The sequence below is a fragment of the Coturnix japonica genome, chromosome 7 (assembly GCF_001577835.2).
Source record: "Coturnix japonica isolate 7356 chromosome 7, Coturnix japonica 2.1, whole genome shotgun sequence".
Taxonomy (NCBI): Eukaryota; Metazoa; Chordata; class Aves; order Galliformes; family Phasianidae; genus Coturnix; species Coturnix japonica.
The window spans coordinates 25,445,592-25,466,619 of NC_029522.1; the positions used below are offsets into that span (position 1 = coordinate 25,445,592).

At 34.6% G+C, this 21,028-nt stretch overlaps 1 protein-coding gene across 6 annotated transcripts in view; it reads left to right on the forward strand.

Moving 5' to 3' along the window:
• Positions 1–21,028, forward strand: part of SLC4A10 (solute carrier family 4 member 10) — a 136,882-nt gene that overhangs the window by 90,352 nt on the left and 25,502 nt on the right. For 5 of the 6 annotated variants that reach the window (XR_001556649.2, XM_015869083.2, XM_015869079.2 and 2 more), the window contains exons 7-14: positions 5,685–5,776; positions 10,202–10,359; positions 11,980–12,067; positions 12,310–12,456; positions 13,414–13,514; positions 14,262–14,436; positions 14,697–14,830; positions 15,342–15,587. Coding sequence is in view for 5 of the 6 variants with exons in the window: in XM_015869083.2 (XP_015724569.1) it covers positions 5,685–5,776; positions 10,202–10,359; positions 11,980–12,067; positions 12,310–12,456; positions 13,414–13,514; positions 14,262–14,436; positions 14,697–14,830; positions 15,342–15,587 (1,141 nt within the window). In the remaining variant the exon portion in view is untranslated. The remainder of the gene's footprint in view (positions 1–5,684; positions 5,777–10,201; positions 10,360–11,979; positions 12,068–12,309; positions 12,457–13,413; positions 13,515–14,261; positions 14,437–14,696; positions 14,831–15,341; positions 15,588–21,028) is intronic. The other variant, XM_015869080.2, reaches the window with a different exon arrangement.

Here is a 21,028-nt window from a genome sequence, read left to right on the forward strand (position 1 = left end):
ATCTCATCTCTGTATCTTCCTCATCTCCTATCCTTTGGGTTCTGTAAACTCCCTGAAGGTTTGGAGGTAGTATAAATACCTATTATTGCTTGGGCTTCAGATCTTTTTAGGTGTACACCCATGTCTTCATCTGAGTTTCTTGACAGCATGCAACTTTTTGCTGTAGTGATTAAAAAGTATCTCTGACCTTTGTCAGCAGCTATGGCAGTTATGAAAAGCTTATGTGGAATGATGTTGTTTTTTGATGGGCGGGGAGTTACTTTGTATACCATGTCTCTGTAAATCCATTATTTTACATCTGTTTGTAAAACTGCAAATCGTAGCAATTCAGTTTTGACTGCATGACATTATATGAGTTACGTTTGAGATTCGGGTTTAGTGTTAGAATAGTTGGTGAAATTACTTCTTATGTATCCTCTTAAATTGTATATTTTTAGCAAGCACCAAATTCTTCTTGCAGTTACACAGATAAAATGGAAGTGTGATTGGAAATGTTATTTATCAAGAGACCTGAGGACACGTATGCAATTCACTGTGCAAAGGTGGTGTCACTACTCTGTTATATTAGAATTTTAATATATACTTTGGAAAACTTGCTGCTTTTCAGTCTTTGAATTTTAGTCTAAGTGGACAGCAAGTGCATTTAGATTTGGCAAGTTGGTGACAAGTTACAGTGAAAAGCCTGAAGACTGTGATAGTTGGCTTGCAAATCAGATTTTTTTTTTTTTTTTTTTGAATGGGAAGAAATACATATGGTTTAGAAAAATAAATACTTTTTTTCCAGTTGAATTTCCTTAGAAGCATCAGATACACTCAGTTTGTTTGTTTTAATGGAATGTGTTGGGTTTTTTTTTTGTTTTTTTGTTTTTTTTTTAAAATCTGAATAGATTGTACTTGGTATTTGTCATTTGTGTTCTAGAGACCTCTTGTATTTTAACTTAAAAATACAATATTCATAGTTTGATGTCTGAAGCTTTAAATTTTAGAGACTAAAAGTATATTGTCTGTGAAATTAATTTACTGTTTTCTGTTTTTTGTTTTTGTTTTTTTTTTATTTGACAAGATTAATCATCATCTCAAAATGTGAAGTTCTGAATCTGCAAATGCAAATATATGCATTAGTTTAACAAATATAGACCTTATATTGACTGATTATTATATCTCTTTTTTACATGACTTGGCTTTTTGTGACAATTGTTTCATGTGAATTTTGGCCTCTTACTACCAATTTAAAATATAATTAAAAAATTAAAACTGTTGGTATTGGCATTTTAATACATAGATAAACCTTAGCACTCATTTCAGTGTCAATTTGTCTGTTAGGTATTAAGTTCTTTTTTGTGTGGGCTGGATATTTCAGTGATAATACATTTATCTGCTACTTTAAAAATCTGAATAACTTTCTGATGACATCTCAAAGAAGGTGATTTCATTCATGTAGATTGACTGCGGGATAAATCATGGCTTTCAAACTTCAGATTTTATAAGCACTCTAAGTATTACATTACACTTTAAAACAGAAGAGTATTTATGCCATACTATGCATGTATAAAGATTTTGCTTGAGGCCATTAAAATGGAACTGGCAGGGGCATAGTAAGGAAGAACAGAACAGGAGGGATGTTGCTATCTTTGTGCCCTCTCCTAAGAAACTGGTGGATTATGTACTTGCTATTCTTGCCACCTTTGTCCACATACTGCCAATTCAAGGAATCAATATACCATCTCAGCTATGTCCTCACTGAAACTTGAAACTTGAGGTTGGCTTAAAATCTGAAGGTAGGAATGCCTTTGTTAAGTGAAGCTCATCATTGTGAGTGTCTTTCAAAGAGTATGTTTAAAGCTTTGTTGGAGTTTGCTGATAGTTGTTTTATATTTGTTTTGGACATGGTGCTTTGGATGTTCATTTGTACGTTTAGGTGTGTTTGGATATTATAAAAGTAAAATTTGGAGAAAACTTGAATTTAGTGTAGTTGTATTTCAGAGATGATTTGATGCAGTGGTGTCTGTTGAGCTTTTAGTAGAAATCAGGAAGGAAATGGTTTTTTTTTCTTTTTCTTTTTTTTCTTTTTCAGTCCAGGTGTTGTGTGACAGCTCCCCCCTTCATTTGCCTAGCTCTTCAATTGTCTAATGTTACCTGGGGCCATCATAATGCCAATAATTGTGTCCTTCATTCAAAGAAAACAATCAGCTGCTGAAATTAAAATGCACTTGAGGATAAAGCACATACATACTTGCCAATGTGCATTAGCAAACTGAACAATGGATGGGAAAAGCAGTGTAGCATGGCGACGCACATGTTCAATAAGTAGCCATTAGTATAATTCTGGACATAATCCATTAATATTTTCTTATTCACCTCAGAAAAGTCTCTGTTAAGTCAATGAGAAATTTCACACAAAATAAAGTTGAGGCCTCCTTTTTGGCTTTGTAGTCTGGAACACAGAGGAAGCTACCAAGTATGAAAGCAGTCTGGTCTTTCAGACATTCTTGACTGGAGAGAGCCATGATAGCACAGCATCTACCTATTTGAAGAGCAAAATATGTGAATGTTTAATAAACCAAACATGTATAGGAGTAAAAATCTCTTCAGAAAACAGTTGCATTTTATTTTACTTTCTCTTGAAGTATAGAGAAACGCAGATTGGGTTGCAGATTCTTTTTTTGCAGATTGCATTGTTTCTTAACAAGTGTGTTTTCTGCAGCATATTATCATATGAATAAGCAAAAAAAAAAAAAAAAAAAAAGAAATTAGCTATCTTCTCTACCCTTGTCTACCTTGTATCTTTGATTGTTATTCAATACAGTAAAATAAAAACTAACAAAAACCAAAAGAAAAGGAAAAAAAGAAAAAAAAAAGCCTTAGTTGTTCCAAGATCCAGAAAGCTGTCTGAAGTTACATTTCTTTAAGCATCACTTACTGCCTCAAGGTAAAAGTTGTGTTGTAGTCCAGCATATGGGAAAATCAAAGTCTGAGGTCTTCTATTGGCACAGGAAAAGAACATATGCTATTCTTATAAACTTAACATACTTGCAGTTTGTGACTTTTATTTCCTACCCTGTATGTTTTTACTCACTATAACAAAAGTGGACACAGCATTTAAAAGCTAGCATTTTAGACTATTAAAATAATTGCTTAGGGGACTTTTCACAGTTCAAATTATGATTCTAAAACTTATGGTGTTAAAACTTCAGTATTTATGACAAATGATGCATGTTCCAATAGTCAAAGTTATTTTCTCCTATGTAGATATTCGTGTTCTCGTTTTCTTGAAATTTTGGGTCCAGAGAAACTAGAAATATAAATCTATAATTAGCAGCAGAATTATGATAAATTACTATTTCTTTAGCTTTCCTGTGCACAAAATCTTTTTAACATAATGTGGATGCTAGTATGAGTAATTATTACAACTATTTCCTTTGGTATAGATACTAGAATAAGGAGAACTCTCTAAAAGGAAGAAAATCAGTGTTAAGTAAGCTTAAGACTTCCTGGTAGTATTCCCTGCTCAAAATGGCTTCTATTTTAGGGTTTTTTAAAGATACATTTTTCCCTGTTACATTATTAAAGCTATCAAAATACTGCAGAAACCATATTAATATAGAAATTATTTTAATAGTTAGAATGCTAGAGGATCTTTCTTAGAAAACTACATAATCTTAATAGAGGAAAAATAATGGCATTGAGTAGTGTATGGGTATACTTAGTGTTTAAGGTGATGGTGGAATACTCAGCAACACTATAAGTTCTAATTTAAACAGAAGTTGAACATACATTTACAAGGATTTTGCATATTTAGTAATTGATGGCATTTACAATAATATTCTTCTGAAATTAATCTGTAATTCTTGCCATATAAAAATTCTTACATTGACTAATTTTTAACTGCTTGGTTAGTCTACCCCAATAGTCATGTTTGTTTGGTTTTTTTGTTGTTTTCTGCATGAGATTTTTGCCTAGTGGAAAATGAAATGTTGATTTTGATGAAAACCAGCCTTTTTTCAGCAAGTGTTTTACTGAAAATTTGTGACCGGAGTTAGAGAGGGATACTGAACTGCTCAGCTTTCCCAGAAGCTGGACATTGTAGTTTTCTGGCCATGGCTGAGATTCTCTTTGCAAGTCTCTTGTCTTGATCAGCTTGGATCCTACAGTGTGCTCTGTTTCCTGACCATGGCTGAGGACATGCTTAGACTACAAATGAGTGTAACAAAGATGCTGAGGGTACACGATGGCTTTTTGATTTGCCCAAACAATGTGCCTAGCTTAGGATTGTCTTTATAGTCATATGTCTTGAACATATGGTCTTTGTTAGTACTCAAGTTTGGATTGATTTTTGCCAGAACCAGTGTTTTTGCATCATAAATTCTTAGTTGTATGAGAGACTTTATTTGCTATGGATACAAATATATGCTGGGCACAAGATACTGATTGTTAGCCAGTTGGACTCTACAGTCCTGAGTATGTGTTACAGCAGAAAGACATAGTTGGCTCATATGTTTAGTGCTTTTTCCTGTGATTTGTTTTGGTGTTCAGAGCTATGGGCAGGCACTGCCATGCCAGGGAGAGCATTAAGAGTAAAGGCAGGAAGGCACATCAATCCAGCCAGTCTGTGTTGCAGCCCTACTGCCTGTGTAACAGTGTGTGTGGTGACCTCTGGATGTTCATGGGAGTAATGCTGGCATTAAGTAATCACAGAATGACCCGGGTTGGAAGGGACCTCAAGGATCATGTAGTTCCAACCCCCCTGCCTAGCAGGATCACCAAACCTACACATTTACTAGATCAAGTTGTCCAAGGCCCCGTCCAACCTGGTCTTGAACACCTCCAAGGACAGGGCACCCACAACCTCCCTGGGCAGCCTGTTCCAGGGCCTAACCACTCTCCTAGTGAAGAACTTCCCCCTAACATCCAACCTAAATCTTCCCTCTGAAGTAATGTTAATTAAGATACATGCTATATGACCTGTGTTCATTACTTAATCTTGTTTCTCTTTTTGAGCTTTTGCTGTCAAAATTTAGTTGGTCACAAGACTTACAGCTGGCTTACATGAGACTGAGATGTGTTTAAACACTTCTTCTCATATTGAGATTTATTTTTTTTAAGTACTGAATTAAATCCTCACATGTATTTTTGAAAATGTGTTTGCCAAAACATTCATTTTATACATGTCAAGTTCACAGTGTTCAGTACTGAGATGAAATCATCTTAATTTCTAGACTGTCTTTTCTTACATTAGCCCACTGTTATGCTAGGTTTCGTAATATGTATGAAATCAGAACGTTTTTATACTGGTGAGAAGTAATCTTGCAGACTGATATTGCCCCAGTATGGCAGCTCTTCAGATTTGTTAGAAAAACAAAACTGTACAAGTGCAGGTCTTTATTCAAATGTAATACCTCAAAAAACATAAAGCATTAATTTATACAAAAAGCTGATCTTCAGTATCCTAGACTGTTTTATATTTTCTGAGTTATGTTCTCCCATTCTTAGCTGCATGTGATAAATATTCTCTTTTAAGAATGTTACTTTAAATAAGTATTTAAATAAATGTCATGCTTAGATGTTTCATATACATGTGATTTGGAATGGATGTCACTTTTTAATTCTACCAACTCTTTCATTAAGTCTTGCTTTATTTATAGAAGTGAACGTTAGTATTCTGTAACGGTTTTGGTTTTTTTTAGCAGGTCAGATTGTTTCCCCACAATCTGCTCCAGCCTGTGTTGAGAACAAAAATGATGTGAGCAGAGAAAACAGCACTGTTGACTTTAGCAAGGTAAGTATGTTCCCTGGTGGAAAAGGGAGCTTCAAGATTACCAAACAGATCTTCTAAATACATTGAATGTATGTGAGTTAGGAAAAGCTATGAAATGCAATTTTTTTTTACTTGAACATTAAAAATTTTCAAATACTGCAATAATGTTCATATGTAATAACAACCAAAAAAATCCTCATTTTTCTGATAAATTACTTGTAATAGGAAATGACAATGTATGAATGCAGGTGTTCATTTATTGGATTAGAATATAGTAGGTGTATAGCTGGAGGGGAGGTTTTTACAAATGAGCAGAAAATTGCCTCAGTAGAAAGATAATACAGAATTCTTGTAATTTGAGTTTACCTTTCAGATATGTACTTTTGTAGAAGTAAAACATGAATGCAAACTATGCTTTTTATAACCTGAACTCGTGGATTCCAGATGTCTCAAACAGAATGTGTTTCTGTAAACCTGTAACTTAATACTCCTGGCAAGCCAAGATATTTCAGTACACCTTAACAAAAGATGTTAGCTGTTCAGTAGTGGAGACTGCAATGACAACTCAATGTTAAATAGCAGAGAAAAGCAAACAACGTCTCAGCTTTAATGTAACGGAGAATTCTAATTTAAGAAGTCTGTACGTATCTAAAACAAACTTTCACATAGATACAGATGACAGACCTGACAGGAATAGATGGCTTCAACTGGCATGTCAATACAACAAAGGTTGAGTAAGTGAATAAAGGTAATTTAAACCAGTATTCTAAAGAGCAGCACTTCTGTGTCTGTTGAATCTTAATGTTAGTGCAACTGAGCTAAAAGTAGAGTTATGTGATTGCTCCATCTGGTGCCAGAGATATTTCTTAGCAGGAGTATCTATTTGTACCAGTTGAATTCTTGACTGAACATGCCTGACTAGAAATGATATATGCCTGAAATGAAGATGGGAAATGGATCTTATTGTCAAAGATGGTGAAAAGAAAGGAAGAGGGTTGGGGGTGTACTGTGGACCATACTTCTTCAGAGGTAGGAAGGACAATAAACTGTGATGTTAAGAAATTGCAGGCTAATCTTTAAAAAATATTTTAAATTAAGAATATAGAAAATCATACGTGATTTTGGTTTGCTGGTTTTTACGTTAGAATTGTTAACTAAAAATAAATGTTCTGGCAATTGTTCTAACATCAAGTTAATGATGCCAAATGTAAATAAGGCTGGCTATTCAAAATTAAGCTGTACTGAATTGAAGCTTGTAACAAGCTAGTGGTGATGACGTGACCTTCAGTTGTGCTTTTCTTGCTTATTTCCACCATTTCCTTGAGCTTTTTAGGGTAAGCATCCCAAGCATCCCAGTCCATTACCTAGCTGTATGTTTTTTGTTTTCTTCTTTTTTTCTGTTTCTTGTTATTAAACAAGAATGGAGGCTGCAACATTTAATTCTTCCATTTCTAGTTGTTTAGTACTGGAGATATTCCTAGTTAAATTACAAGAGAAGAAATCATCATGTCATCTTTGGCTAGGCTCAGCAGTGTTAGATACCAACAAGGATGTCAGGAAAGAAACATCTTCTGTTTGCAGAAATGAATTAAGAGAATGACTTCTGATCTAAATACCATTTTGACTATCTTTAAATAGATCTATTTATCCCTTTGAAGATGCATACATAAAGTACAGTTTCCACTTGAAAGGTGCTATTGCACATAACTCCCAGTGGTTATAATTGGAATTATGTGCGCAGATTGAGAGGAAAGTGGAGCAGTACACTAATTTTCTCTTGAGCATTGTGATTTCTTGCTCTAATTTTGTTCCACATACAAATGTCATTTATCTTCTGAAAAAAGGCACCTTCAACTTCCTTGAGTATTTTATCTTTGTTCATCTATTTCCCTTGGGCTGCTTTTAATGTTCCAAATTTTGGCGTTGATTCAAAAAACTGACTTAATCTGAACATGGCACCAAGACTGCTGATTGTATAAGTATATTTTCATGAATAACAAAAGGACACATCACTAAAAGCTGTCTTGAATGTTACTTCAGTAGCCTAGAGAGGAGTGTTTGTAGTTGTAAATATGTTACTCTTTCCTGGGGAATACTTTGTATTCTCAGAACCCTATGAAAGCGGTTTAAATGGTCTGTCACTGCACTGCTTCATCGTGAGCCAGTAGGCAGGGTGGGGATGGTAGTGTAGCAACTGTATCTGGCTGGGCTCTGATGCTGCTGCTTGCCCTGGAGGCTGAAGTGATCCTCAAGTGTCCTGAAATATGAAATGTGTTAAGAGGTTGAAGCCTGTCCCTTCTCCTAGCAACATTTCTGTGCTCCACATGGAAACGGTATTTCTGAATCAAAACTGTGTCCCTACACTTAATGGAGTTTGATTTTTATTTATTTTTTTTCCCAAATAACAAGCAAAATAATTGATTTGTTTTTGAATCCTTTTTGACCCTGTTTATAAGTAAATTTGATTAATACAGGTCAAAGCTACAGGACTGATGCTGTTTATTTTCTGTTTGCCTTCATTTCAAATTTTGTTTGATTTTTTGGGAGCCCTCCTCCTCCTCTTTTAGTCCTTGAGATTCCCTACAGGGGAGCAGACTCCACATTAATAATTTTTTTCTGTGCTTAATTGAAGCCTTCTGGGGGCATTAAGCACCAGGTCATGAATATGGATCAATTTAGGGTTAAGATTAAGATGTGAAGAGAGCTATCCAACATCTTGTACTTAGAAATATATCGTGGAGAATGGTGGATAGATTAGATGAAGTATTTGAATGATGTAACTTTTGCCATTGCCCCAAATGCACTCCAGGGCTACCTCTACTTTTGTTAGGTAGCAGAAACAGCACCTCAGTTTTGCACATATTTGCCCAGTTTGAGGCACCTCTTTAATGTTAAATGGGCCCTTGTTCAATACCATTAGGATTTTTAGAATCTCAAGCTGATCAATCAGTAGGAAACCTGTCTGGAAATACTTGTTGGTAGATTAGAGAGTATTTCTTTTAGATGTGAGTCTTGGTCCTTTAGTCTGTATGTTAGTGGACCTTAAACTGTCAATTGTAGCATGTGGTATGTGAGATGTTAGGTTGTTAAATTTATAGAACTCACATTGTTAGGTGTCCCTGAAAAATTATTTTGTTTCTCACAATGATAATTGACTTATGTTGCCAAAATTAGATGCAGAATGAATTTGTTAATGTGTTGTATTTAACTCTAAAGTGTTATTTTGTGATTTGAGTGGGCAATAGAACAATGTATCTCACGAGTAATTTTAAAATGTACTTGCACTCTAATCTTTCAGGTTGTTTTGATGGCAGTCTGGCTTTGTAAGGTGTTGGTCACCACTAGATTAGCTCAGGGGTAGCATTAGACATCTCATTAGATCTTAGAGAAATTCCATTTAAGATACGGGCAACTGTATTATATCTGAATTCTGATTTAGTGCCAGAGCCATTTGCGAGAAAGCAATTTTCTAAATATTTCCCAAACCCATGCATGCTAGCACTGACAGATGGCTGGAAGATAGACATTAAAATGGTCCACTTTAACAGTTTATGTTGGATTTGGTTGCTGTTGTTGTGTTTAGATTAATAAAAGGAAAGCAAATGACAAAATTCATGTATTTTGAAATGTAGACAATACTGGTGTACAATGAAATCAAACATACATTATATACTCTATTTCTCCATGACAATTTTTGTTACAAACTGTAGACTGATACTGAGAAAAGTAAATATAAATGAACTCATTCCTAAACAAATACCTAGAGCTGACATAGCAACAACATTATGAACCTTCTTTTTTTGTCTCTTCCTACCCTCCCCCTGGTGAAGACAACATCAGAGCCTTAAAACTCCAAAGTTTTTGTTCTGCTTTGCTCTTTCAGCTTGCTCCCTTGAGGCAATTATGGTCCTAACTTTCCTGTTTTCAGTAGAAGTGTTTTCCATTAAGTATGAAAACTACAGAGTAGTGGAAGGGGGGATTTGAGGTAGTGGAGCCTGTTCTTTTTCTGTCTGAGATTGTAATATGGCAACTATTAATGAGTTTAACAATTATTAATTACAGAAGAATTAGATGTCTTCATTTCTCCTGCTGCAATTAATTATGTTATGAATCGTTGATGCTGCTATGATTTTTATAAAATTATTAAATAGGAGATTAATATTATATGCCTAAGAAGATTGTGGTTTGTTTTCTTTATAAATGATTTCTGGAGTACTTTAGCTTTGTTTCTAAGATAATATTAGTCAAATACTGAAAGATGAGTTTCTGTTTTTGAAAAGCATTTTTATTTTTGAAAAATTTACTTTTGAGAAAGACAGGAGTAAAAACTGAAGAATTAAAATGATTGTAAAAATTAAAATATATAACACTGTAAGTGACCAAAATAGGGGGGAAATAAAAATCCCTATCTGTAACTCCCAGGGTAACTTGGTGTCATTTTCCCAGGTTGACTTGCACTTCATGAAAAAGATACCACCTGGAGCTGAAGCATCCAACATCTTAGTTGGTGAGCTGGAATTCCTGGACCGTGCAGTTGTTGCTTTTGTTAGGTTATCGCCTGCAGTGCTGCTTACAGGACTAGCTGAAGTTCCAATTCCAACTAGGTACAGTTATGTTTATTTCTCTTCATGTTTTCCTAAGTACCTATTGGAGGAAGGTGTTGTGACCTTCAGCAAATGTCATTTCACCATGAATTAAGGGCATCTTTCTGCTTACCCTCTGAATATGTATATTCAGAAACATACATAAATGTGTAAATGTATATTTTGAAACATGCTGTTAATGTGTGACTGGAATTATTTTCCACAGAAGTAGAAAAGATGTTTGTCAGTTTGCAGCATAGGATTAATAATATACAAACTGTTAATTCTGCAGATGAAATACTAGGTAATAGCAGCAAAGCAAAGTGGTCGAACTTTCATCTGGAACCAAAATGAATCTTGTGATACTGCAGAATTAAGTCCAGAAGAAAAAAATATGGTGAAATGGATGTTTAATATAAAAAATTCAAACTATATGAATTGATTGGCTAAAGACTGTTAATGGATGAAGAACATGCTATAAACATCTCCTCTAAGACTGATAATTGCATGAAAGGAAATGTAACTTTTGACCACATAGTGTTATTAGAATTACATTTTTCTTAGTTGAAAATTTTTCTTGTAAAATTTGCAAAAATTTGGCATTGAGGACAATTTATGAGGAATCATTTTAATGTCTTAAATGTACTTTGTATTAAGGTTCTAAGAAGATCTTCAAATACGTTGTTTCCTGTTGGGTCTAATTTGGATACAAGTTCTGTCTAATTCTCCCATATCTAAATTCCCTGGCTTAACTATTATGCAGCCTCTCTACTTTTTTGTTGCTGGTTTGGCTTTATGTGTATGTATTCTGCCTCTCTTCTTCACGCTCTCTCTCTCTCTCTCTCTCTTTTTTTTTAAAATAAAAATAGAATTTCACCAGAAGACAACATTGCATTGCAGTTATTTATGGCCTTCATCTAGGAGATGAAATGCTCAAATTCTGATTCTTGCTCCCAGTCACATTAATAGTCTAAAATTTGCTTTAATTTTTGATTTATTTGAGTATGACTTTAGGTTTTGTACATGTGATACATGATATACATGAGATACTGAGATAATTTTTTAAAATAACGGGAGCCTTTTTTCTGCATAACCTCTTCCACAAAAAAAAAAACAACCAAAAAAACAAAACAACAAAAACAACAAAACAAAACCATGGCAATGAACACAGTACAGATGTCTTGATTTTTGGCCTAAAGAAAATTAAGGAATTAAAAAATTAGGATGATTATATTATTTTTATATTATTTTTTTCTTCAAAAATATTTGCTTTCGAAATAATGTATTAATTTTATTTAATTTAATTTTTTAAAACGTGGTTTCTGCATTTTTACAAACCTGGAAATGCCAATTATTTCATCTGAACTCATCCTCTGCATTTTAGAGAACCACAAGCCCAGAGTAGAGGCTAGTCTTCTTAGTGGCAGGAAAGATTAATTAAAAAATGTAAGGTCTTTTCCAACGTGAGCAATTCTATGATTCTATGTTTAAATGTGTATCTGAAGATCTTGAAGGAGTATTATATATAGTATTTAACTTGGGATTTTTTAATACTCCAATTTTCAAATAATTATTCTGGTAGTATTCTATTGTAACTAGCATACAACTTCCTTTTACATATTTCCATTTAACTTCTTGCAGATTTTTGTTTATTCTTCTTGGGCCATTGGGTAAAGGGCAACAGTATCATGAGATTGGAAGATCAATTGCAACACTGATGACAGATGAGGTAACTTTATTCTTGATTTGGCTTTAGTAATTTTGTAATGACTGAAGGGATGTATTAGGGAACATGGAATGCCCAGTGGAATTGATGTGCAGATTCAGGTTTGTTTCACCATTCTGTAACTGCTCAGGTTATGCTGCTAGGAGATGATAAAATGTGAGCTGAGCCTAACTTGCGAGAAGGGACCATTGTGAAATATTTGCATTGTTTCTCTCCTCCCACATATGCCTCTTTGCTTTTCACAGGTGTTCCATGATGTTGCTTACAAAGCAAAAGACCGCAATGACTTGGTGTCTGGAATTGATGAGTTTCTTGATCAGGTTACAGTTCTCCCTCCTGGAGAATGGGACCCAACAATACGAATAGAACCACCTAAAAATGTTCCTTCTCAGGTTTGTGCTTGCAAAATTCAGGTACTTTTTAAGATTGTGATGAAGTTTTGCTAAGTAGGATTAAATATAAATAATTTAGGATTTGGCAAAGTCACCATGTGGAAATACTGTATTCTCTTTGTGTTTGCTACTTTGCTTTAAGAAAACTGTTGTCTTGAAAACATAGTATAGTGGTGACAGTTAGCGTAGTTCAAAACTGTGTCTCTCCTGAACAAAGACAGATGGATCTAAAGGTCTTAAATTCAAGATTGATTGGTAATAAGCATATCTGATTATCACAAACAGAAGTATTTGCTTTTGTTCTAAACTTATTGCTTTATCTTTGTTTTCTGAAACAAGAAAGACAAAAAAAAGCTTAAATCCTAAATATTCTATTGTGTATCCTCCTGGATGTGTTTAGTTTTCCTCTGAAGATGAAGAAGTCTTTTTTTTTCTTGTTGGCATTTTTATAATATTACACAATTATGTCTACAGACTCAGTGCAGGCTGTTACTGAATGGTGGCTATTCATAAATCTCTTCAGTCATATCTGTTCTTCTATTCTTTGATGATAGTTGTAATCCATTTTGAATTGTGCAATGCACTTTTAGCCATATAACGATTTGTTATTTATAATTCTTTTCAATAGGTGCTACTTGTTATGCTAAGTTACTTGTGAAATCAAAAGGTATTGGCCTGATAAGAGCAAGAAATGTTCAAAGCAGTCTGGCATGCTGCTCTTTAAAAATGCTTTCTGATAACAAGGTTTTTCTGAGGTGTATTCTTTAAATTTCTTAGACCACAATACCTTCTAGTTTTTCTGGTTACACAGCTACTCTACTTCTTATGAAGAGATTATGCTGATTAATCTTACAATAAAATTTCAATGTTCAGTCTTTCAAGTTTTGAAGTCTGTTTTATTGCTGTATTTGTGTTTAGTTGTGAAAATCCAAGAAAAGGATCTTTTCTTTCTGGTAGGAGAAGCGTAAGATTCCGGGAGTACCAAATGGGACTGCAGCTCATGGGGAGCCAGAACATCCTGGTGGACACTCTGGACCAGAACTGCAACGCACTGGAAAGTTAGTGAAAACATATTCAGAATCATGAACATCCCAGATGTTGCCCTTTTGAAAGAACAATAATGGTCTGGTTCTCTTTTAAATGACCAGTTTGGCACGTCATCTTTTTCAGGCCTTATTCCTGATTAGCGTACTACATAGCTGAAAAAGATAGTACTTCTGAATTTGTTTGTGAAGGAAGAGGGCAAAACATAATAATTGAGTATTCATATATTTACAGAAAGCTCCTTTCTCTGTGATTTGTAGAGGTCAGATCACTATTGAACTCAACATTTTCTATTTCTGTATGAAGTAAAAGTTGGAAATGGGCTTGTCACATATTATGAATTCTTACAAATATTTTGTTGTTTCATCCTATTATCAAATGTATTGAGGAAGAGTTTTACAAAGAATATGATGTGCTCTATATGTGGGAATGTAGGCAAACACGCAGTGTAATAGCTCTCTGATTAAACAAATACTAAGAATTATTTAACAAAAATACTGGGGTTTTATGCAAGCAAGCCAGAAGCTTTGGGTCTGGGTGTTGAAGTTTTTAATTAAGAAACATGCAACTTCTTTTGTTTTAAAACAATTCCTTGATTAAAGTTATCAGGACAGAGTTCCCATAAACTTTCTTCTGTTGAAGGATGAATTATAACTGTATGTTTCATTTGATATGGAAGAGTAGCTTCTCTGCAGCTGCTAAAAATACTATGTAAGAAAGTTAGTAAACCTTTTTTCATAAATCTTCTCTTTTGTTTTTAGATTTTTTGGTGGATTGATTTTAGATATAAAAAGAAAGGCTCCATTCTTCTGGAGTGACTTCCGGGATGCCCTCAGTCTGCAGTGTCTGGCATCGTTTTTGTTTCTCTACTGTGCTTGCATGTCTCCTGTCATCACATTTGGTGGTCTACTGGGAGAAGCAACTGAAGGTCGTATAGTATGTGTTAAATCTGATTTTTTTTAAAACAAACTTACACTGCTAGATTTGTGGTTAGTATTTATTTATTTATTTTTACTGTTCCATGGTGATAAATAAATATTAAAATCAGTTTTTATATTTTAAATATTTATTTCTATACTAAATATATGTATTTATAATGTATTTGTTTCAATATTTAGAAGTCTACAAATCTATATGTTGCAAAAAAGAACCAGTTGGAAAATTTATACACACTTCTCTGTTTGTGTCATATTCAGAGTGCAATAGAATCACTGTTTGGAGCATCCATGACTGGAATTGCCTACTCTCTCTTTGGTGGACAGCCTCTCACTATACTTGGCAGCACAGGACCAGTTCTAGTGTTTGAGAAGATTTTATTCAAATTTTGCAAGTACGTGGCTATTTAAAATTTCTAACATATTATAAAACGTAGTAGCTTACCAATAACATATATAGAATCTTTCTAAGCAAGACTTTTTTTGAACTTTCTAAGCAACTTACTTCATTGATTCATTCATGTACCAACTGATGTTTGAGGTGAGTGAGATCATAATATACATCATTAGTAAAGTCTTTTTAGGTAAAATTAGAAACACTAATTAATGAATTCCAGCATCTGCAGAGTAAGATTAGGGGGTTGTTTTCAAGCGATCTGCTTAGGCTTTCAGAGCCTGAAATCTAATGCTTTGACTGAAACAAGTGAATTGTTGATCATGCATAAAAGTTGAAGAGTTGGTTCCACTTTTTGCCTCCTTCCCTCCTTCCTGCCCTCTTTCTGAAGAGCCAAACTGTTCCCAAAATTGCATGTTCTTACACATAGCATATTTTGGAGTTTTTTCATCTAGGAAACTGTGGCTGGACAAATGATTAACTGTGTTGTTTACTTATTTTTTTTTCTTTAGAGAGTATGGGTTATCATACCTTTCCCTGAGAGCTAGCATTGGACTGTGGACTGCAATCCTGTGCATCATCCTTGTTGCAACTGATGCAAGCTCCCTAGTCTGTTACATTACCCGATTTACTGAAGAAGCTTTTGCTTCTCTTATCTGCATAATTTTCATTTATGAGGCCTTAGAGAAGCTATTTCATCTCAGTGAGACATATCCAATCAACATGCATAATGATTTGGACCTGCTGACCAAGTACTCGTAAGTATGATTTCTTAATCCTTTTTTTTTTTTTTTTTTTCTTACATAGATGGTGAGATCTTTGAGTACAAGTAGTGTGAAGCAGGAAAAGTTTTCAGTTATTGTGAATATAATATGTAGGGAGCTATTGAATTAGGCATGATTCTGGCATATAGGAGTAGTAGTTACTGGAGGTAATGCACACTGTAAATTAAGTAAAAAAAATATTGGAATTTTGAAAGCTACTTGAATGAATCTTGGAAATCCTATAATAATAATAATAGTTTAAAAAATCAACTTTAATTTTTTGTTCACATTTTAATTTAATCAGATGCAACCAAATAGTCTCTTACTATAACCTTCTGTTGGTGCTTTATAATATTTTATATCATATTTCTGTCTTTATTTCAATTTGGAAAAAAAATACTGACCTATCCAAAAACTTGATGTGCCTCCTTTATCTTAATCTGAATGGCAGTAGTTCTGTGAGAATTGGGGTGGATTCAGAATTGTTAGGTGCCTCTCCGCAGTGTTGGAATTTGTCATAATGAATTTGTTCTTAATAACAAGATTTTTAACAGGTCTGCATTTATGTACCTTGGCAGTGGAGGTTTTACAAGTGTTTTTGGATACAGGGTATTATCCTTGGGGAACAGAAAAATAATTGCTCTAATTGATGTAGTTTCATTTTGAAGTAAAAATTCAGGATTGTTTCTGTAATGTTAGAATAGAAGTGTTAGTTAAGGACAAGATCCTACTTGATCTTGAGGATAATTAATTCTGGTCACCTCAGTGACTAAAATGTCATTGAAAAGCATTTTCAGAGAAGATTCACCTCCAGAAATATCTTTATTTCCCTGAACCCATTTGAACACTTTTTGTGTGCAGAGTGGAGTCCCCCAAATATGACAACTGAACATTGCCACATCTTTTGTTCACTGGAGAAATAGGAGTGTCTCAAGCAAATGTCTCATTTGCATTTTAAGCTGGGAGAAACAAAACACAGCAACAGAAAAAGTATTTAAATTTTGTGCATGCTATCATCACTAGTAAAATAGATGGTAGAACCTGCATCCAAATGTGCAATAAGTATGTTAATAAGTGGAACAGATTGAATTATTGGAACAGTAGCTCTGCTGTGATGTGCTCTGGTGTGCTGAAAAAAATAGTACTTCTCTCTAACAGCTTGACTGGTAGACAAAGTAATATTAATTTGAAGAGAAAGCAAGGAACATCACAAGTAGAGCATGCACCTCATGAACTGAATTGATATCCTGATTTCAGTTAACTTCACATAACTTCTACGGTGTTGATACTTTTACTCTAAAGAGCCTTATATAGCACAGTGTTTGTGTTTGGTTTTTTTTCCTTTTTCCTTTACCACTTCAAAATAGAAACGGGATATGATGTCCTCACAGCGTTTTGACAAACGGAAGTACTATAATGACAAAATTTTATTCTGAAACCACTTAGCAGGAAGAGCTAAGACTGAAATATGTCATGAAAATATGGGTACAGATTCCTGGTTAGGTAGATTTTATTTGTATCTAGGTATGAATCTGTCTGAGATTACAGAGATAAGTTCCAAGTTTTGCTTTGTGGTGCTGTGATAGGTATCTCCATATTTTATGGTAAAATTTTAAATGTCTGTATGTGTCTTCCTCAGTTCTAGAAAGATCAGAAAACGAATATGCTCAGAAACTTACTTGAAATAAAAATTTCATTTTTGTGTACTTGAAGTGAGGATATTGCTTTTAGAAGAAATGAGAAACTTTTCTTTTTCTGCAATGTATGCCTCCAAATCTTCTATTTATTGTTTAAATGGGTTACAAGCTTGGGCTGAAACTGGTTCTGTCCTTAAAGGACCAGCATACTCTGTTACAGAAGCTAATTAATATCTGCTGTTTGCTAATTAAAAACAGCTGTTTGTATTTTTTATCATTTGGGATTTTAAAGACAAGTTTTTAATTGTTAGTAAAGCCCTAGCAGTTCTTTAATTAGCAATGGGCTAACTTCAAAAGGTTGAGCAATTCATTTCTCTTTGAATGTTTTGCCAAAGCTTATGCAAAACTTCTTGGATCTGCAATTCTGTGCTAAAAAAAAACTTATACTATAAAATTTCTGTTCTCTGTATTCTCCTTGTTGTTTACTTGAATTATAAAGAAGATAAATAGTTTAGGGCAATTAGAAACTTTCTTTGTGTAAGTTGTGACCTCACTCTCCTTTTCTATCCCATGGGCCTTCTAAGGATGTTCTGATGTCTATAGGTAGTCAGTGTGCAATCCCAGTATTGTTGCCTTTGCTGTGGTGAAGAAATGAATTTGACTTAGGAAATACCATTGGCATGCTGTTAGTATTGTCCTTTGGAGTACTAGGGAGACAAAGAGAAATCATTTAAAATGTTATTTTGTTTGAAGCAGATTGTGTAACCATATTTCAAGTGGGAAAGATGTATTTTTGGTGGGTTCGTCTTCTGATATCACAGAATTAGAGAATTATAGGGGCTGGAAGGGATCTCCAGAGATCATCTAGTCCACTCCCCCTGCTAACCATGTCCCTTACAGCAGGCTACACAGGTAGCCATCAAGGTGGGTCTTGAATCCACCACCTCCCTGGGCGGCCTGTTCCAGTGCTTTGTCACCCTTACTGTGAAGAAGTTCCTTCAAATATTGATACGGAACTTTTTCTGCCCCAGTTTATTGCCATTTCCCCTTGTCATGTCCTCACTGGCACCTGAAAAGAAGGCCATGTCTCTTTGACTCCACACTTAAGTAACATTTAAATATTAAAGAGCAATCTCAATTGCAGGAGTTTTATATAAGTACAAATGTATGTAGTACAGTTGTTTATATTTAAGAGCACAGGAATTATTACTAGCATCTGCCGTAACAAACCTTAGAAGGCTATAGAAAGAGCATTCAGAACAGTGTTTTTTTTTGTTGTTTTTGTTGTGTTTGTTTTTTTTTTACTTTTATGTATTTTAAATGGCATGTACACAAACACTTGAAAATCAGCTGAAATTTAATATTTACAATTTTATGTAGAAGATATATTGCACTTTTTTTTTTTTTTTGTGGGCCCCCTGCACAAGAAAAATGTGAAACTGTTAGAGCGAGTTCAGAGGAGGACCACAAAGTGATCAGAGGGCTGGAGCATCTCTCATACAAAGCTATGCTGAGGGAACTGGGCTTCTTCAGTCTGAAGAACAGAAGGTTCCCACAGCAGACCCCATTGCTGCCTTCCAGTACTTAAAAGAAGCTTATAATCAGGAGAGAGACCAACTTTTTACAAAGTCTGATAGTGACAGGACAAGGGAAAGTGGCTTTAAAGTAAAAGATGAGAGATGTAGTTTAGAATTTAGAGGGAAATAGTGAGGCAGTGACACAGGCTGCCCAGAAAAATTCCAGGTGTCTCATCCCTGGAGGTGTTCAAGGCCAGGTTAAATGGGGCCCTGGTCAGCTGGTGTTGGTGGGTGACAGCCTTGCCCACTGTGTGGGGTTAAAACTAAGTGGTCTTTAAATGTCTCTTCTCACCCAAGCCATTCTGTGGTACATGTTTGAGTTTGTTACAGAATTCTATCTCAAAACGATATCTGTTGTTTCATGGTCTGATTAATGTAGAACTTGTTCTAATGCTCTTATTTTCTTTATTATACTTGTTTGTGTTAAAATGTTGGCCATGGTATTCAAGTGTTCTTTCTGGAAAATCTGATTTTTGTTCATTTATTTATTTTTTGAACACGGTCATTAGAATATAGATAATAAAGCATTTTAGAGGTAAATCAAAAGGAGAGGACGATGTGATTTTAAGAATGCTGCTGTGGTACATTCTTTCTTTTTAAAACAAATTGTTTTGAAGGTATTTGAATACATAATATTTCTATATGAAATACACATATTTTTTTTATCTGGATTTTCTCTTTCTTTTTTCTCTTGTTTTCTCTGTGACCTTTTTGTATTTGTCATGCCATTAGCATTTGTAGGTTGGCATAGCAACTCTTTTATTTCTGTGCTCTCCTCCTCCTGCTTTTTCCTACTTCTGCAGCAAATGTATCTCCAGTTAGTGAATTCAGTCTGGAGCACTAATACACATCAATTTTAATATGTACATTAAATGTTAGGATATCATGTTTTGCTAGGAAAGGAAAACCCCTACAGCTGTGGGGTTTGAAGATCTTGGATGAAAGAAAAGGATTTAGAAATCTAGTGTGCTCTAAAGGGCAAGCATGTTACAGTAGTTGTCTCTGAATACAGAAGATAAACTATTTCTCTGGCTGAAGTTGCTTAGACCTTGGGACTTTATATCTCATCCATTCATTTTTTTTATTATTATTTTTTTTTTCCCACAGGGATAAATTCATGTTATTTTAATAAATCTTTACCAGAAGTTACTCAATTATTAACAGATTACATTGAATAATTTTAAAGTGATGTTTTGGCATAGTAATATGCATATTACAATCTGTCTTGGTATTGACATGCACTTAAGAATTAGGAGTAGAAAATCCCACTTATGTAATTGTGGAGCCAAGATCACGTCAATCTCAGTATCTTTTGCAGGCTACAGAAACCATTGCTTCTAGAAGTCATTGTGAAGATTAGCTTTGTGCATATCAGTCTTTGAACAAACAAGTCTTAAATCTTTCATTCTATGTTTGCAACTCCATTTGCATCCTGTAATAATGCATTTACTTTATGTTATTTTGTATACTGTCTTCCTTGAGTTGCAGCTGGAATGCATGGTCAGTGATCTTATGCACAGAATTTCTCATTAAGATCCCGAGCATATAATGGACTTATATATGCACTTCATATAACTATCGCTTTGAACTCTTTGCTTTGGTATTTCTTTTCCCCTTTCAGTTAAGTAACTGTGCTATATACCCAGTTTCTTTCCTTGAAGAATCAAAGAATAGAATTATAGAATGGCTTGGATTGTAAGGGTCCTCAGAGACCTAGTTCCAACCCTGCTATAACAGGCAGAGTTGTCAGGCACTAGATCAGGTTACCCAGAGCCCCATCAACCTTGCCTTTGAGCACTTCCAAGGATGGGGCATCCCCAGCTTTTCTGGGCAGCCCGTACCAGCACCTCACTTCAAAGGAAAATTTTTCCCCCTGACATGTTTGCTAAATCCCTCTTTTTAGTTTTAAATAGTTCCCTGTTGTTCTATGACTATCTGCCCATGTAAAAAGTTGATTTATCTCCTGTTTACAACCTTCCAGTACTTAAAGGGAGCTAATTATGAGGTCTCACTAAAGCCTTCTCCAGGCTGAAGAAGCCTAACCTGTCTTTGTAGGAAAGATGATGGTTCAGTCCTCTGTTCATCTTTGTGGCTCTTCTGTGGACCCATTCCAAAAGCTGGGGATCTAGACACAGACATTGTACTCCAGATGGGACCTACAGAATATCCCTCATTCCTAGAACCATTCAACTGCCATCAAGTTTAACTGCTGGTTCTCTTG